Here is a 16,735-nt window from a genome sequence, read left to right on the forward strand (position 1 = left end):
GTTTTAGAATTCGTAAAATGGGAAATATTGAAGAAAAAACAACAGCAATAAAGAAATTAATAAGAAATATATGTTGGATTCCATTTACTCTGTACATTTTTTGTGGAACCCATTTAGCAGAAAGCTCAGCCTTGGTGGATGTTAGTATATTCCATTGTGTATTTGACATCTGTGGTTTATTTGAACGGCTGCGGTGCGGTCACACTTTCTAGTTGTCGAAGTTCCAATTCATGTTTTATTTTTTGCCGAATAAATTGAGATAATATTCAGAGAAAATGTGCGACTACAAGATCTCGGAGCGGGCGTACGCCAAGTTGATATTCCACGCGGCCAAGTATCCACACCAGGCGGTCAACGGGCTCTTGCTGGCTGAGAAGACCTCGAAGGGCTCCCTGGTGGAAATCGTGGATGCGATTCCGCTTTTCCATCAGTGCCTGTATGTCACCCCCATGGCGGAGGTGGCCCTCATGCTGGTAATTGCCAATTGCCCTTCTTAATCGCGCTCCATGAGGGGCTATGTGCTAATCCGGACAGAAATATGGTGCTCCCGATCATGGCACTAATATGGCTTCAATTTGTATCTAAATCTCCGCACCGTTTCTAAAAACTCCGCTATCCCAAAGATATATAACTATTCTAATCTCTTACGGGTGCAATTTTATCCAGTATTGTGCCGAGTACGGAAAAGTTTACAATCCATACGTTTTTTATTCAGTAAAATGTACCTTGTACCCCACGATGTTGGCATATTTAAAAAGTAGTGCCACACCACTTTTAAAATGGTGTACTAATTTTACAAATTATGAAAGAAATGGTATTTGAAATAGGGTTTCCGCTGACACTCCTTCGATAATAATGCCTTACCGAACACTTTCAGATCGATGCCCACGCCGAAAGCGAGGGACTGGTAATCGCCGGCTACTACGCAGCGCCGGAGAACTTCTACGACAACCAGGTCGACAAGACCCCAGCCGCCAAGATAGCGGACAAGATCCAGGAGAACTTCAAGAACGCCTGCTTCGTGGTGGTGGACAACAAGCTGATGACGCTGCAGCACGACCGAGTCGCCATCCAGGTATACAACTGCGCCGGAGACTCGGGAGCACGGTGGTCAAAGGCCAAGTTCACGCTCTCACAGGCGTCCGACACATTAGAAGGCGTGTCGGTGCTGCTGAAGCGCGGTGCTATGCGGGATTTGGTTGATTTTGACAACCATCTGGATAATCCGGACAAAAACTGGACCAACGACTTCCTGAATCAGCCGCTCAACGATCTTCAGAAACTGTACTAGTCGCCCGTTCCAAACGTATGTTTGTTTTAGTCTAGCAAAATCGCATTCGAAGGAACATGCCGGAATTTCAACCTTGCAATTTAATTTATTGTAATTACATTTGGATTTCAGTAATCTTTAGAATAATGCATATAAGTTAAATAACATTCAACTAATTAATAAATAATCAATTCTTTCATCATGTTTGAGTCGAATGTTGTCTGCAGTCCGAGTCTGTCCGTTGGTACACGTAATTTCCTTTGTAAGTCCGGTTCTGTTCTGTTTATTGTGTTGAGTAAACCTAAGCGCGTTACAATTATCGTTAATAAATACAGATGAATAATATGTATATAATTTTGCTCTTGGTTTGTCTGGCTTGTAAATTGAAATATTTTACAATAATATTGTAATATCGCGATTGCTGATTATACATAGGTATACATAATACGTACTTATGTGGATATATCGGAGATCGAAAGTATCGCAAAAACGTTTATTTATATAATTTCAGTGTATTGTATATTTCCATATTATCTGATCGCATAACGAACTCTTTACACCGTACACTAAACGTACAGGGGACCGGGAAAACGGATCACTGATCTCTGATCATCAACGGGATGCCATCCTGCTCGGATGCTCCTTACTCGTATTTGATTTGCCAGTTATATGCTATATGCTTCTTTAGTTTTTGTGTGTGGGGAGTATGCTTTGTTTCTGTATATAATATCTTTTGCTGGATTGAGTTATGTCTTTGTTGATTATTTTTCACCCGGTGTCCGCTGAAAGGGATGGGCAGGTGTGGGTGTGGTCGTGGGCGTGGGCATGACTTGGGAATCTGTTCTACGTGGGGCGCCTTTTGATTATATCCTAGCTATACAAGAGCGCCTGAACACGCAAGCATAATCAGTATGTAAGAGTATGAGGCATATTTCGCTCGGACTCTTTCTCAGTCCACATCGTGATATATCTGGGTTGGTGTGTTTTGTGTTCCGTCACCACATGCTATGTTAGTTGATCTATAAGAATGCAATAGAGAAGTTATGTATCAGTGGGATGCCGTGAGGGAATGGAGAGTGAAGAACACCCAAACGAAAGATGAACTGCAATTTGGAAAACTCGAGTTGTGTACGATTCAAACATGGACGTGTGCAAGTCTAACCCTGGGTGATGGGTATGAAGCTGTCTAGGTGGGAGGTGTCGTGGGTGCAGCGGTTCGGGAAGTATTTGTGTGTGCTTTGGATCGTATCTAGAGTCGGTCTCCTCTGATATTTACCATTCCCGCGGACAGAGAGTTGATGGCCTCTTCCACCGTTGGCTTGTGTCGATCGATTTTAGATGAGTTTATGGGCGAGAAGTTGTCTACGATTGCAAGCGTGAACGAATACACATATACAGATAGATATAGAAACACAAAAAGCGATTTCAAAGCAAATCTCAAGTGCCAATTACCGAGATCACCACTCGAACTGGAGTCCGTAAAACTTGGTGTGCCCTCTGTCCATGTGGGAGTGGAGCCCTCACCTGAAGCGGGCGGGGTCCAGGCCAATCCGCCGCGGGATCCATACTGGCTGCTCGACGACGTGTCCACCGCCAGTAATGTATCCAGATGTACTTCCGAGACGCTATTTAAAAGATACATCAGTTTGTTTGGGTCAGTTTAGGGCATTCCAAAAGCGGCTCAAATAGGTCAACTATGGCTAAGAAACAGAAGCATTACTACCTCACAATGTCCTCCTTGTAGGAGCCTCGATAGGCGGGTCCGATGTTCATCTTGCGATCCAGATAGTAGGACTGCTGGTGTTGCTGCGACTGCTGCTGATGCTGCTGATGGTGGTGATGATGATGATGAGACCGGCGCCCTATCGACGAGGTGCTGTTCTTGTTCGAGCTGTCCTCGGAGATGTCGTCAAAGGCGGGGGGAGGAGTCGAGCTGCATGAGGGCGTTGTGCCTAGCAATACAATGAGCAGAGCAAAATATACAACGTGATGAGTGGCATAAGTAGACAGTAGTAGAAATGGGTAATGGTATAGAGTGGTTGGGTAAGCGAGGTGCAAGCGAGTAGCTAATCCCGTCCCTGTCCGCGTCCCGTCGATCCCTGAGTGCCGTCGCTCTCGGGTATCGTGGAGGGTGCTGCCTTTGGCGCGCGTCTCTTTCCTCGTCTGATCTGCTGGGCAGGAGGACTCCTCGCCGGGTCTACGACCGGCTCGGGAACCGTCAGCTTGGGTAGCGGTCTTCTGGGGCGCTGGGTCGCCTCCAGTTCTCGTTTGACCTCCAGAAAAGCACTGACCGACTGCAGCAGATTATCCTCCTCCGGCTGGTTCTCGCAATCCTCGCCACCGAGCGCCAAATCCACGTAATGAAAGTAGCGCTTCCGCCTCTGTTGCCGCTGTAGCTTCTCTTGAATCCCGCGCCTGGGGGAACGCTGGCTGGGAATACTGCCCGAGGATCGGGAACGTCCCGTACGGTAGCTCTCCGCTCTGATCGGCGGAAAGCTGCGAACTATGGAGCCCACTGATGACCGATCACTGCGCGCCACAAAGCTGTTCTTGCGCTGGAAGATGTCCACGTAGTTAAGCAGTCGCGGCTGCTGGCGCCGGAAGCTACTCTCGGATCGAGCCGTTGAGTAGGCGGAGTGCAGTGAATCCCGGCGCCGCAGTGAAGAACTTCTTAGAAGAGTAACCGTTGGGTCGGCCAGAGGAGCAGGGGGAGCGGATGGACCGTATGGACCACTGTCCGGAGCATCGAAGAGATCGTGCAGCTCCAACCAATCCTGGACATTGCTAGGCGAACGACGATCTCCGAATCGCGGAATGCCCTCGTTCGCTGGCACCTGAAGGGTGTGGGTATGTGCTGGTACCGGGTTGGGATTAGTGGTGTGCGGTTCTGTACCTGGTGTCGTCCGATCCTGGGCATCTTTGCGCCGTGGCGAGCCGCGTGGTGGTACTGGCGGTGGCACCCGCGTCTTCAGATTACTGGCCGCCGGCGTACGCTGCTTGACGGGCGGTGGTGCCCGCTCGCTGGTGCCACTGGTGGTTGCTGGACCTAGGGCAGTTCCTCCTCTCTCGGCTCCGCCGGCCGCTCCCGCTGGCGTGGGCTCGGTGGTGGGCGGCTTGGCTGGCTGGTGAATCTTGCCACTGCTGTGCGAGTGCGAGGCGTGAACCGCTGAAGAAATGTAAAGAGGATTAGATTATTATCTATTCTATAATACCTAAGTATAAATCTTTGTTATCTAAGAATTCTTTTCTTTGCACGTTTAGTATAAATACTATCCAAGCACATCGAAAGATTGGCTGTCCTGATTTAAATATAGCTTAATTTTAAGGATGCACAACTTACGCCTGGAGGCCACCTCGTTGTCGCTGTCAATGGAGCGCTGAATGGCCTTGGAAAGGCTTTTTCTCTTCGAAGGCGAATGCTTAAGCGCTGCAAAAATTATGGAAAGGCGGAAATTAGTTGCGGAGCACTTGAAGATGTTTCGATCGAAAAATAAGGTTTAGAAAGCATAGCACTTCCAAAGCAACTATGCGAAGCCAAGAGCAATACGGTTGCCAGGATGCCAAGGATGCCGAGGATGCCAGGGATGTGAGGTCAACTAACGTGAGATTGAGAGGCATGCTTTGGCGTCCGTTTCGAAATCATATAAAACCAAGTGGTGAATACAAAACATCGTTATTAAACACTATAAAATACTCGATTAAAAAGGTGTAAGTAAAACTCAAGTGAGAGAGATAATCAAAAGTTAATAGACATCGACCATTCGTTTGTTTACCTATGTAGCTGGTCACCAAGGTACGAAATTTTCTGTGATTCCCCTTGATCTCTGGGAGATCCACTATATGCGTGGATAACGTAAGTGTGGGGTGATGCATTCGAGACATGGCCAAAAAGAAAGCAGAGAACAGAGCGTTTGGTTGGTGGATATTGATTCGATGTAGAGATATCTCGTCAAATCGGCGTCTACTCAGGCCAAGTGTACCATATTGCATTTTTGCTGCACATCGATCGATTAACCAACATTAGCAAGCTACGAGTGTCTAAATGGTGTTCGGTGTGTTCGAATGTAAATGGTGTGACAGTGTGTATGGCTAACTATCTACTCAAAAATGTCGGAAACCGGAACCGGAACTGAGTGCTTGCATAACTCGGCCAACTGCACACAAAAATGCCTTACAGTACGAGTACTTAGCCCGACTTCCACGACCGGTCCACTTACGGGAGGGTATCTTGCGGAACACGGTCTTGGCCATAAAGTTTTGGAATCTTTGAGCATAGAACGAGGGCCGGCAGACCGATACGGTTTCCTGGAAGAGTGCATATCAGTGGCTAGTCATTGATGGTATCTTCTGCCTTACCCCATCGTGTATGATGCTTTTGAATGTGTGCTCCAGTTTCTTTTTCAGCCTGTAGGATTGCAGGATGTCGATAATGCCGATGTAGAGCAGCAGGCGCTCGCCCTTCTCACTCCTTGCTGGAATGCCACCAGGTCTGGAATTGGGTTAAATCATAGCGTGTAAACTTGGACCTATGTATGTAAAATTGAAACTGAAGCACTCACGGCACATCCTCCTCATCGTCGATGGGTTCACTCTCCGCCTGAATGCTCTCCATGGCCGTGGAGTGGGCCACCAGCCGCTGGCGATTAACGGACCTGTATGCCGCACTGGGTTAGATCTTTAAGATTGCCCGAAGGTTTGGTGGCCAACTGAGATACTCACTTATTCCTGCTGATGCCCGTGGCCGCATCCCCTTCCAGCGGATCGTCTACATCCACATCGGAGTCCTCGGCCAGCGGAGCCCTGAGCGGTTTTCTTTGCTCACTCTGCTTCTCCTTCAGCGCGACGTCCAGATTATGGACGCCAAGCAGCAGCGAGTAGTCCATGATCTTGAAGGACTCCAGCACCGTGCAGTCGCGCTGAATGGTCTTGATCAGGGCGGCGTAGGTCTCGGCCTCCAGGAATATGCCGTTGGGATGCTGCTCCATGAAGTCGAGGTCCTTATACGTGGGCGACTTCTTGGCACGCTCAGCCTTGTTGGCCTTGCGCTTGAACGTGGAGCCCTTAAGGTCGTACTTGAGGTGCATCCTTACGGACGAGGGCAGCAGATTGTTCATGACCACCAGGCGAATATTTTTGGCATTGCTCGTCTGCAGGCAGTACAATCCGAAGAACTTTGGCAATAGCGTGCGCGGATTTTGATTTAGATTCATATAGTAACTGCAAGGCATATTAGAGATTTCAAATAGGTTTTTCAATAGGTTATGTCGGGTCACCCACCCAGGCAGTAGTTTCTGTAAGAATTCACCCTCCTTGTGTTGCACCGTCTTTATGATGAACTCGTCGTCGGTCGTCAGGTAGAATATAGAGCCGGAAGCACCAGGATTGGACAGTTCCCGCAGCGGGGACGTGCACATGGACATCTGGAAGTATGGCCCATCAGCATCTGCCGACTTGGAACGGTCACCCACTCACCATAAAATCATCTGGCTGAATGCCAAACAGATCCCGAAAGTAGCGAAACGCTATGGGCGCGTATATCTTGTATCTGAACTCGCTGTAGTGGTGGGCAGGTGTAAGGCTAGAACCCTCTGGTGGAAAGGTGATGCTCTCGATTTCCCAGAAGTCCATCATAAGTAGATCACGCTTGGGCTTCGAGGCTAGACTGCCGACCTGCGAAGCATATTTCAAGATTACTAAGTAATATTCGTAAAGCCCTATTCACTTCCGCCTTGAATCCATTGAAATATTTGGAAACAATGCTATTTAGTATCCAAAAGTACTTAAATCTATAACAGCATCTTACAGTGTGCTGGATTCCCAGTTGGATGGAGCCCATGATCTGCGACGTCTGGATCTTTTTGTACGTAATCTCGCCGCCCTCGCCGACGCGTCTGTGGCCAATCTTGCGCTCCTTGTCCGCCTTGCTGGACGCTCGGTTTGTTCGGTTGCCCAGCTGGTTGGGTGGGAAAGCAATTGACCCGATTAGTTTGGATGGGAGTGACCTCGAGGCCAAGACGGATGTACTTACGTCGGGCGATGAGTTTCCCACATGGTCGGTGGAGGCTAAAGAAAGACGAACAGAGTTCATTATTAGGAGTCATGTTTAATTCAGGCCATGACGCAGTCGCCTGGTCAATCACCGCAACTTGAACTTGGACAGGACACTCTCCCTCCAGTCGCGTGTGACTTTCTTTTGTTATCAATCCAAAAATATAAATAGGAGCCGATGGAAGTCCGTCTGACAAGTGCGGCGGGGGTGGATTCACACTCACGCTTCTTCCCTTCGCGCGAGACACATGCGCCAGGGGCATTTCCATTCGACAGTCATTGATTTTTTTCACGCTGGGAAAAGTGACGGGGTCTGTGGATAATAGTTACCATTGCTGGGCTCTGCCAGTTTCGCCTGAGACGCCGAGGAGCTGTCCATGTCGATGGTGTTGATGGTGTCCCCATCGCCGGAGGCCATCGTGCAGCACCTGCTCTGCTATCCTATTCCCTACTCTGCACTCTTCCCACGTCGAGGACTTCACTAGGACATGCTGGCTGGCTGGGATTGTGGATTGTTGAGTATTCGAGGGCTGCTTTCGCGTTTTCCGATCCTCGGCGATTATCCAATCGAGTGGGCTAACTGGGTGGCAGGAACCTTGGCTCTCGTCTGGTGCTGGCGTCAACGTTTCTGCTGTCTACGGTGATGGTGATGTTGATGGCTCCTCTGCCACTGCTGTCATTTTCACTGCATACTCATAGGCACACTGGAAGACTGGAAGGTCGGCAGGGCTGGAAGGGTGTGCGCAGGAACAGGCGCAGGGCTGCATTCACAGTCAGACGAAAGTGCGGAGCATCCGCACTGTTATAAAATCCGCAAATAGCTATGTTTATAACGCTTATTTGCCTTTGACGCAAGCCCATATGAACATAAATAAATAGTAAATAATTATTTTTTTAAATAAATACATTAATAGTGTTCGCCCAAGTGATTAAGGAGTATTGATAAAAAATGAACTTCACCTGAACCAATCCATAGAAGCCAAAAATAAAAAATAATTGCGTTTCAATTAGTCCTGCGAGGATTTGTTTATTTTATGACTTGAATCCAAGCTCTACAGCATAATTTTACAATAAAAAATACAATTTCAAAATTTTGTTTAGTTGTTTAGCAAAGAAAAACGACGACGAAGGCGGTTGGTTTAATGCACTTTTAATGTTTCTTTTCGTATTTTTTATTAGCGTTTCTGTACTCAATTAGACCTATACATCGTATATAACTATCATATATATTTTATTTATGTGGTAAATATATAAATACAAGAATTTCTTGTTATGCTTTACTGTTGTCCTTTTTGTCTTTATGGGTTCGTTTGCTTACGCATTGTGGTGTTTGTTTTTGTTTTGTGTTTCGTTATCCTTACAAATACATGCATGTACAAAATAAGCGCTTTTTTTTAAAAATACCGCAAAAAATTACGTTTATCCATTAAAAGTCTATTAAAAATTAAGGAGTATCAAAGTTCCTAGTCCAAACATAAAAACGAATGTAGCCTACATAAAATGACTCTACCAAACTAACTGCTTAGAGCTAAGGATGCGATGGACATGACTACAGCCACTGTTGTCCACTTGCGTTGTATAGTTGAGGCCTTATCTGTACAGAAGAAAATATTATAAATATAATTAATTTTTTTTACTTTAAAAATAGTTTCTAGTTGTAAGCTTGCACTCTGTAGCCTTAACTATAAGTTTCCGAGATCTTGGCGTCCGTATGGGACGGACAAACGGACGGACGCATAAACGAACAGATAACACGTCAGATTAATTCTAATCGAAATATATTTTACTGTAGGTTCGAAAACCCTTTCATTTACAGACTGTATAAACTCAAGCAAATGTAGCTTATTACTTTGGCTGGTGAGCCATCAATGAATGTCTTGTCCTTATAAGCGAAGTGTAATCCAGGCTTACCTGTACTTACCATAGAAAATAGTCTCCCGGCGCTTGGTGTAGTTGGTGCCATCTAGGATGAACGCACAGGTGATCGGGGTGGGGGACTCGAGTTGATCTCTAGGAATGCGGGTGCGAACGGTCATGCTGTAGAGGCCACTGGGGTCCTGGTCCAACTGCGTCAGCACCGAGTCCAGTACGTGGGTGTCAAACCTGCGGAGGGGACGATTAGGTCCTGCTGCAATTCGATTACGCCGGCCACAATGGTCGGACAGTGGATCCTCTTACATCACCGACAGCTTGGGTTGCGGAAAGACGTGCTGGACCGCACACATGATGTCCACGTCCATACGCGAGCCGCTCATCCGCGCTTCCAGCATGAAATCCGACTCAGGAACTGTCGCAATCGGAGCGGATTGGGCGAAGGGAGTGTGGTGGAGCCGGCAGACAGGAGCCGAAAGACAAAAAGTCGTGAGAATTAATCAAGTGTCAAACTAAACAACGAAACAAAACCAAAACAATACCAAACAAAACAGTGTCCCAAAGAAAAGCACAAAACAGCACAAACAAGCCGTGTTTCCGGACACCGCAGAGACTGCCACATGACACGCATGCAAATATGAAAGCGAATCACACGTGCCACACACACGGCGCCCAGCACCTGCACTGGCAGAAAAACTGCTGACCCTAGCATTTAATTGGGGACCTCGATTGAGCACGCTCTGGCTCAGCCAATTGGAGTTAAACAGCTGCCCTAGAACACTGAAACAAACTCAGGTACTCACTAAGTTTAGTATTCAAACCTGAGTTAAGGATGTGGTCAGAACAGAAAGTAATATTATTATAATAGCTCCTATATGTATTTAAACAAATCATAAAGTAGGACAGACTGTAGTCTTGTCAGTTCTTCTTAAACAAAGTCCAAAAATCCAGTGCGTTGCAAATTTAAATTAGAACTGCTGAGGCACAAGATGATATTGAAAAGAATGAATGCTAATGGTGGAGCAGCATAAGGGCCAGCACATTAGAGTAAGGCTCTCCCGGCTTTTGTTAATGGCTTTAATGTACATAAATCATAATTTTTGTCTCCCTGTGTAAACCCGACCCGACCCAAGAACACCTATGCAAACACAAAGGGGATGGGGGCCAAGTCAAGATGGGGGCGGGCAGGGCAAGTGGGCAGGTTACCCAGCAGAACCAGAGGCATAACCACCACCTTAGACCTTTCGACCCCCACCTCCACCATGCTACCCAATCCCATACCCATCGCCACCGCACATCTTTCACCGCCGATCCTTTTCCTTTGCGCTGTGGTCGTGACACCCACCGATTATTTGCAGGCGGGCACTCCGCTTATCCGTGGACTCGAAGGTCTGCACCGCACAGGTGTACTCCCCCGTCATGTTCCAGTCGGGATTCTTTATCGATATAACACCGGGACTGCCCTCCATAGTGAATATTTTGGTGTCTATCTTCGACTTCATGAAGCCCTACAGTCGCAAGCACAAGAACAAATCGAAGACAAAGACATGGTTCGATTAATCTTAATTAATTCGGTGCGAGCAAAGACCCCGGATGACTCACCATGGCGAACCCCTTGACCGAGGGTATCCACTGGTAGATGGAGTGATTGTTGAACAGCCATTTGAGGACGAATCCCTGCTCCCGCGGCCCGATCTCCACCTCGCAGTCGAGCACCAGGGGATCGGGCTCGTGGTCTCGGAACAGCGTATAGGTGCGTGGCACCCGCAGGTTGGTGATGCGCACCGAATGGGTGACTGTGTGGGCATGGGTTAGGAGGAGGAGTTCAGGATTAGCTCGGGCTACCACGAATAGGATGTATGCGGGAACTGCTCACCCGTGAGTAACGTGAGCACGGCCAGCAGCGTGGCACGTAGCCCTCGTCCTCGCCAGCCCGCCATGAGGGCCGACTAGTTTGCCTCTGCGTCGCTGGCCACTCCAGATCCTGTCGCTCCTGATCCTCCCGTTCCGTTGTGCGTGGCAGTGGTCACTTCTGTGGCTGGACGTTACTACTTAGCGTGGTGTTGTCTGTTTTCGGCTTGCGCTTTTATGTGGATACATGGGGGCATTTGGTGGCACTCATTATCACCAATCTCATCACAGCAGCAGCGGCAGGGGGATGCTTTTTTCTGGGAATACGGGCACTGACTGGCACTGACTGGCACAAACTTTTCTCGGCCCAACGAGCTCAGCACCACGGACGCAGCAGCTCCTCGCAGGACATCTCGCACTGCAAGTCGCAACTATGGCAATCTCCTTTTATGGCCCGGGCCATTTAAAGTTTTGCCCACACAGGACACTTTTTGTTAGCGAAAAATCGACTTTTTGCAGCCCACATATACGAGCATCTACGGCTGCGATAGTGTGTGCGTGCGGAGTGGAGTCCGCGGGGGCGAACTGTGCCAAAAGTGGAGTTCGTACTCTCGGCGTAGCGCGTGAGTTCTGCTGGCGGATACCAATAGTTGGTGTTGGTATCTTCTGCGGCACACTGTTGTCCCGCTTCCAGGCACAGCTTTTCATGTTTTAACACTGGAAGCCCACGGCTTCGAGCTTTCGCTTGGTAGCGCTCAACTCCATGGCGTTCTATGGCGGCACAACTTCGTCCTGCGCCACAACAGCTGAGCGGTGGTCACTGCGCAGGCGCTAAAGCTGAACTGATTTCCAGGCAGTGGTGCCACACCTGGACAGGTTTGCTGGGCGGTGAATTCAAATAAGCAGGGGGTGTTTTATTGAACACAGAAGGTAACAAAGCAAAACAGTGGCCATATCCGCTGGCAAAAGTAAATAATAAGTATTACTTATGAAAGTAACATCATTTAACATGTATCAATGAGATTGGTAAGAAACAATAGTTGTGGCTAACAACAACATGCAGTTCAGTACCTACCAGTCAAACATGTATGCCTTGTGCGTGTAAACTATTATTATGTTGTTTATTCAATTTTCAATAACATCAGCAAAATTCTTAGTCTAATTTATAGTTAATAGTGTTCCTCTTGCTTGGATGTGTTACAGTTACACGCAGACGCACACGCACACATACACATGATTAGTACTTGCATGGTAGATATAGGTCTAGTCTAGAGCCTGGAATCCTGAGTCCAGACCCCAAGAATTCGCGTTAAAAGTATGCTATAGACGTGCAATGCTTCAGATTTACATAGATATTACGCGCAGATATATGTATAGTACGTAAGTGGACTGACTGACTGGCAACTATAGCGTTGACTTCGATTTGGTCGCATTTAAAAACTCGTGTGCTGGCTCCTACATCCTACGGATACACCTACTGATCACTACTTGCTGCTCGGATTGGATTCCTGGGTGGTGGTGTAAGTGGATTTTTAAAACGTGCTTAGATCGAAACTGAAATCACCGTTCACTGGACTGTACACAAGCCAATTGGTTCACCCAAGTGGGAATCCCGCCTAGTCGCTGGCCTCCTCCTGGCTGGCACCGCGATGCAGGTGGTGGCCAATCAGCGTCTCGATGCGGAAGTCCTTGGCGCTGCTCTGTTTGCTGGTCCGCAGGACCAGGGGCTCGCTATCGAAGCGTCTCCTTGGACTGGAGTCGGACGCCTCGGCGTTCTCGAAGATCAGCGCATCCGGCGGTGCGTCCAGGCGATTTGTACAGGCGCTGTCCACCGAATCGGAGATATGTGAGTCCTCCTGCTCATTGCCGCTCTCCACGTCGATCTTGTCCTCGCAGGAGTCGTCATCTCCCTCGGCTTCCGCATCGGCCTCTGTGTCCGCATCGTCGTTGTACACATTGAGATCCATGTAACCACCGCCGGCGGACAGTCGTTCTGCGTATTCCCTGTGGCCGGGAATGCCCGCAGCACTGGCCACAGTCGCCACATCGAAGGCGTAGGGGCTTTTGTACTTGGAGCCACGGCTGCCCTCGGATCCAACGCCTGCTCCACCGGAGCCACTGCTGTGCGGCAGTGCATCCAGGGCATCCACTCCTCGACCGCGATTCATGAAGGGCAGTCGGTCGAACTTGTCCCCCGACTGACTTCCCTGGTAGAAGGATGCCTCGGCATTCGCAAAGAAGTTGAACTTCTTGTCAGCCCGCAGAGCTGAGTCAAAAACATCCGCCGGATTGTGGACGACGTCGAAGTCCCTGCTCCCATTGAAGTTGGGCACATTGAAGTGCACCGGCACGAGGGGCACGGGCTTGCGGATCCAAAACGGAGAAAGCGTGCCAAAGACCGCCGGAAACGAGAAGCGTTGCATGGTGGGCGCCCGTTTGTAGCGCTTCCGCCGGCGCAGGAAACTACCGTTGTCGAACATGTCCTCCGCCAGCGGGTCCAGCGTCCAGAAGTTGCCCTTTCCGGGATTTCCCGGCTCGCGGGGCACCTTTATGAAGCAGTCGTTCAGGCTGAGATTGTGCCGGATGGAGTTCTGCCAGGCGGGGAATTTGTCCTTGTAGTACGGAAAGCTGCAAGTTAATTGCATATCTCAATTAAAATTATTTCGAAAGCATTGTTTATAAGTATAGCTCTAGGAGTATAACTTAATTTTTCTAGATAACTTTAGGAGTATTTCTTAATTTCTCTAGATTAACGTGGATTGGCAATCACTCAAGTATAGCAGTTGTTAAAAATGGGAAAATAAAAGTAGAAACTAAGTGTTGTTTTCTTTGAAATATATATTAATATATTTGGAATTGTTAACAACACTGAATGTCTCTTCTTTTCTGTTTTAAATTTAAATCTTATAACTTTTCACTAATTTAATATTGAGTAACAACGCTACAATGGTCTTTGATTTAATAATTTCCTTAACATAACGTTTTACTTGTAAATATCCAATTATTTCTTTTCCATTCCAGGATATATACGGTTAGAATAGTTTACTATCCACTTTGTTGAGAAAACATAGAATGCGTATAAGAAGACTCACCGCGACATGATGAAATCACAGATCCCGCTGAGCGTGAGCTTCTTGTGCGGCGACTGGAGAATGGCCATGGTGATCAGGGCTATGTAGGAGTAAGGTGGCTTCACCAGTGGACCACCCGAGGATCCCGAACCGTCGCCGTTGCCGCCGGCGGCACCACTTCCGCCCATGGACGACGGCTCGATGTCGCTGTCGTCGCAGCCCATGGACATGGCATCTGCGGCGGCGGCGCGCGAGGACGCACTGCATCCGATTCCGTTGCCGCCGGAGGAGCCGCCTCTGGAGCTTTTGATGAGCGGCGGCGAGAGGGAGACGCTGTCGTGCAGATTGTGCATGGGATCCGTGCTGGTGTGCATGACTTAGCGGGTATACACTGTAGTCTATTCGAGTCCGCGAACTGGACTCACTTAATTTAGAGGACGCAACACTGTTATTTGACTATTTTGCTCAGGAACTGTGTTCGTTTTGGCGCTTGACTTGCTTCACTGGCTTCACTCGGCATTTGCATATGCTACGCGTTTTAAACTGGAATTTGATATTTTCTTGTTCGTTTCCGCTTCCGTTAACCGTTGTGCTCGCTGTCACCGTCGTTTCCGGCTTAGCTGCTAGAGTAAACTGTACATATGGCCAGCAGTGGTGTGGAAAGTGGAAAGTAGGCTAGCGCCTAGTCCGTCGTCGTGTCCGTTGAAGGCGGAATCCGCTGGCCAAATGTTAACTGAATCGCAACGAAAACGAAAATCTTCTCGCCCAAAATGTTTTTCTACATAACTCAAACATTTATTTATGAAAAACCGCTGCCATTGCCGCTGCCGCTGACGTTTCCCTGAGCTTTTGTGTCGCCGTTGCTGTGTTTTCGTATCTCGAATAACTGTGATTCTACTGCCGACGTCGCCGTCGGCGCGGGCAGAGCATCCTGACAGCATCCTGGCCGCATCCTGGCTGCTCCCCCGGCTGCATTGCAGCAGAGGGAGAGAGAGCAAGAGAGCCCGGCCAGGCCTCTCTTTCTAGCGGGGGATGGGTTCATATCCTGCTAACCAATCTATGCGAACTCGCTCGTGCCATCCCTCTCCTACGCGCTGCGAGTCCTTACAAAATGGTGGAGAGCCCTGGCTGTAAATGCGATATTTGTGTTTTCCTCTCTCCAAGCGGCGGCAAATTGGCAGCGACTGCAGAAGCCAACGGACGCGGCGGTGGAGGGTCGGGCAGGGGGGCGGGGGGGCGGGGGGATAAACATTTTGCGCAAATTTAGATACCTTTTGCCGCTTTGACGTCGTGGCTCTTAATAATGTTTCATTATGTCAGCCACATGGAGGCAGGCGTCCTTCTACCCTGCCCTCCTACGCCCCTTGCCACGCCACCCACTCTGCTCCTCTGCCCCAAATGTTATGCTTCAAATGTTGGCATTTTTATGTGCGAATGTTTTTCTAACCGTATGTCGACGTTTCTTGGTTTCTCTCGGTCTCGCAATCTCATTCCCAGCGCTCTGCTCCTATGCACAGAAAGAAAAATAGGTTTAGAACCTAATTATGTATGTGTTTGATTATGTAAAATTCCACAAATCTTACTTAAGTTAAGTAACGAAGTTATAGCCCCTTTCCCTCCATTTAGAGCAGTAAAGTGTTATTTATTTTACATTATTTAAGAAAATTATACGTTCTCAGCATATATTTTGCTGTTTTTCTAATAAAGATTAACTTAAATGTATAATAATACATAATCAATATATGTAAACAACTATAAATGAGCAGCGGTGGCATTTTAGCAAAGCAAAAAAAACTTTTTAAGAATAAATTAAATTTAAACAATACAAATGTACTATGACACTATATTTATAGATAATATACAACAGATAATATTGGGTTTCTTTCCGTACATTTTATTGGGGTGTGGAAGTGAGAGGGAATTGAAAGCGCCATTTTCGCCAACATCCTCTGAGCGCAGTGGGCGACACAAGAGCGAAAGAGAGAGCAGTAGAGTGGGGTCTGGGCGTACATGTGTTTGCTGCATTTGTACTTGTATCCAAGTGAGTTTTGTACTATTTCTCTTTTTCATTTTCGCTGTTTTTGTTCTCCAGTTGTTAGACATTGTTGTTGTAGGCATTGTTGTTGTTCGGCATTCAGTGTTTGGAGCCTTCCCTTTTCAAATTAAACATTCAGTAGTCACTTTTATTTGTTGTACTTTGTTCAAATTAGTTTTCCAGTTTTGCGGAAGTTACCCACACACAGCCAAACACTCACTCACACACACACGCACACACACAGTTGCATAGAAACAGACACAAATACAATAAGGGCCGCCATCTTCGCATTCAGAACAATATTGATGTCGCTTCTTTCACTCCTGGCATCGTTTTCATTATTCTATTTTAGCTTTGCCACCCCAAAATCCCCATTTCCCAGTTCCCCATGCCACCCCCTCTTTTCCCCATTGTTACACTTACGAATCAATGATTTTTGGCCAGATTTTTAGGGGCGTGGCATCGGCTATCGGTATGTATCTTTATCCAGCTTAGCAGTGTTGGTATTATCAGGGGGCCTAAATAGAAGGCTGTATATACTTACTTGGGGTCCTTTCCGCTCTGTCCGCTTTCCAATTTCGAGGCGGA

The 16,735-nt window shown here is 47.8% G+C and overlaps 4 protein-coding genes across 7 annotated transcripts; 1 reads left to right on the forward strand and 3 right to left on the reverse strand.

Annotated features, from left to right (window-relative positions):
- The first annotated feature begins 159 nt into the window (after window positions 1-159).
- On the forward strand, window positions 160-1,472 carry LOC6547405 (ER membrane protein complex subunit 8/9 homolog). Its single transcript, XM_001976277.3, has 2 exons — window positions 160-473; window positions 878-1,472. The coding sequence occupies exons 1-2, from the start codon at window positions 276-278 to the stop codon at window positions 1,289-1,291; spliced, it is 612 nt and encodes a 203-aa protein (XP_001976313.1). The 5' UTR covers window positions 160-275; the 3' UTR covers window positions 1,292-1,472.
- On the reverse strand, window positions 1,360-8,175 carry LOC6547404 (phosphatidylinositol 4-phosphate 5-kinase type-1 alpha). Of its 4 annotated transcripts, none has more exons than XM_015157134.2 (16): window positions 7,649-8,174; window positions 7,299-7,333; window positions 7,074-7,223; window positions 6,743-6,940; window positions 6,548-6,690; window positions 5,990-6,487; window positions 5,830-5,922; window positions 5,627-5,759; window positions 5,488-5,575; window positions 5,044-5,106; window positions 4,611-4,697; window positions 4,164-4,436; window positions 2,994-3,222; window positions 2,723-2,895; window positions 2,547-2,632; window positions 1,360-2,289 (listed from the first exon to the last, which is right to left on the reverse strand). In XM_015157134.2, the coding sequence occupies exons 1-16, from the start codon at window positions 7,734-7,736 to the stop codon at window positions 2,281-2,283; spliced, it is 2,346 nt and encodes a 781-aa protein (XP_015012620.1). In that variant the 5' UTR covers window positions 7,737-8,174; the 3' UTR covers window positions 1,360-2,280. The 4 variants fall into 4 exon arrangements, with proteins under 4 accessions (XP_015012620.1, XP_026836022.1, XP_015012628.1 ...); XM_026980221.1 differs by having other exon boundaries at window positions 5,830-5,934; XM_015157142.2 differs by lacking the exon at window positions 2,547-2,632 and having other exon boundaries at window positions 7,649-8,175.
- A 276-nt stretch (window positions 8,176-8,451) lies between these two features.
- LOC6547403 lies at window positions 8,452-11,785 on the reverse strand. The gene is made up of 6 exons (XM_001976275.3): window positions 11,067-11,785; window positions 10,793-10,986; window positions 10,536-10,698; window positions 9,497-9,605; window positions 9,240-9,421; window positions 8,452-8,912 (listed from the first exon to the last, which is right to left on the reverse strand). The coding sequence occupies exons 1-6, from the start codon at window positions 11,128-11,130 to the stop codon at window positions 8,833-8,835; spliced, it is 792 nt and encodes a 263-aa protein (XP_001976311.1). The 5' UTR covers window positions 11,131-11,785; the 3' UTR covers window positions 8,452-8,832.
- A 359-nt stretch (window positions 11,786-12,144) lies between these two features.
- LOC6547402 (fork head domain-containing protein FD3) lies at window positions 12,145-14,996 on the reverse strand. The gene is made up of 2 exons (XM_001976274.3): window positions 14,134-14,996; window positions 12,145-13,669 (listed from the first exon to the last, which is right to left on the reverse strand). The coding sequence occupies exons 1-2, from the start codon at window positions 14,484-14,486 to the stop codon at window positions 12,658-12,660; spliced, it is 1,365 nt and encodes a 454-aa protein (XP_001976310.1). The 5' UTR covers window positions 14,487-14,996; the 3' UTR covers window positions 12,145-12,657.
- Between the last annotated feature and the right edge of the window lie 1,739 nt (window positions 14,997-16,735).

The sequence above is a fragment of the Drosophila erecta genome, unplaced genomic scaffold (genome assembly GCF_003286155.1).
Source record: "Drosophila erecta strain 14021-0224.00,06,07 unplaced genomic scaffold, DereRS2 tig00000092-arrow-pilon, whole genome shotgun sequence".
NCBI lineage: Eukaryota > Metazoa > Arthropoda > Insecta > Diptera > Drosophilidae > Drosophila > Drosophila erecta.

Excerpts from the sequence above, each read along its gene's own strand:
- LOC6547405 (XM_001976277.3), top strand. The coding sequence starts at position 276 with ATGTGCGACTACAAGATCTCGGAGCGGGCGTACGCCAAGTTGATATTC. Across the intron at positions 474-877 it reads CGGAGGTGGCCCTCATGCTG|ATCGATGCCCACGCCGAAAG; the intron begins GTAATTGCCAAT and ends GAACACTTTCAG.
- LOC6547404 (XM_026980221.1), bottom strand. The coding sequence starts at position 7,736 with ATGGCCTCCGGCGATGGGGACACCATCAACACCATCGACATGGACAGC. Across the intron at positions 4,698-5,043 it reads CTTGGTGACCAGCTACATAG|CGCTTAAGCATTCGCCTTCG; the intron begins GTAAACAAACGA and ends TAATTTTTGCAG. Across the intron at positions 2,896-2,993 it reads TACAAGGAGGACATTGTGAG|CGTCTCGGAAGTACATCTGG; the intron begins GTAGTAATGCTT and ends TCTTTTAAATAG.
- LOC6547403 (XM_001976275.3), bottom strand. The coding sequence starts at position 11,130 with ATGGCGGGCTGGCGAGGACGAGGGCTACGTGCCACGCTGCTGGCCGTG. Across the intron at positions 10,987-11,066 it reads CGTGCTCACGTTACTCACGG|TCACCCATTCGGTGCGCATC; the intron begins GTGAGCAGTTCC and ends ATGCCCACACAG. Across the intron at positions 8,913-9,239 it reads CCGGGAGACTATTTTCTATG|ATAAGGCCTCAACTATACAA; the intron begins GTAAGTACAGGT and ends TCTTCTGTACAG.
- LOC6547402 (XM_001976274.3), bottom strand. The coding sequence starts at position 14,486 with ATGCACACCAGCACGGATCCCATGCACAATCTGCACGACAGCGTCTCC. Across the intron at positions 13,670-14,133 it reads TGTGATTTCATCATGTCGCG|CTTTCCGTACTACAAGGACA; the intron begins GTGAGTCTTCTT and ends ATTAACTTGCAG.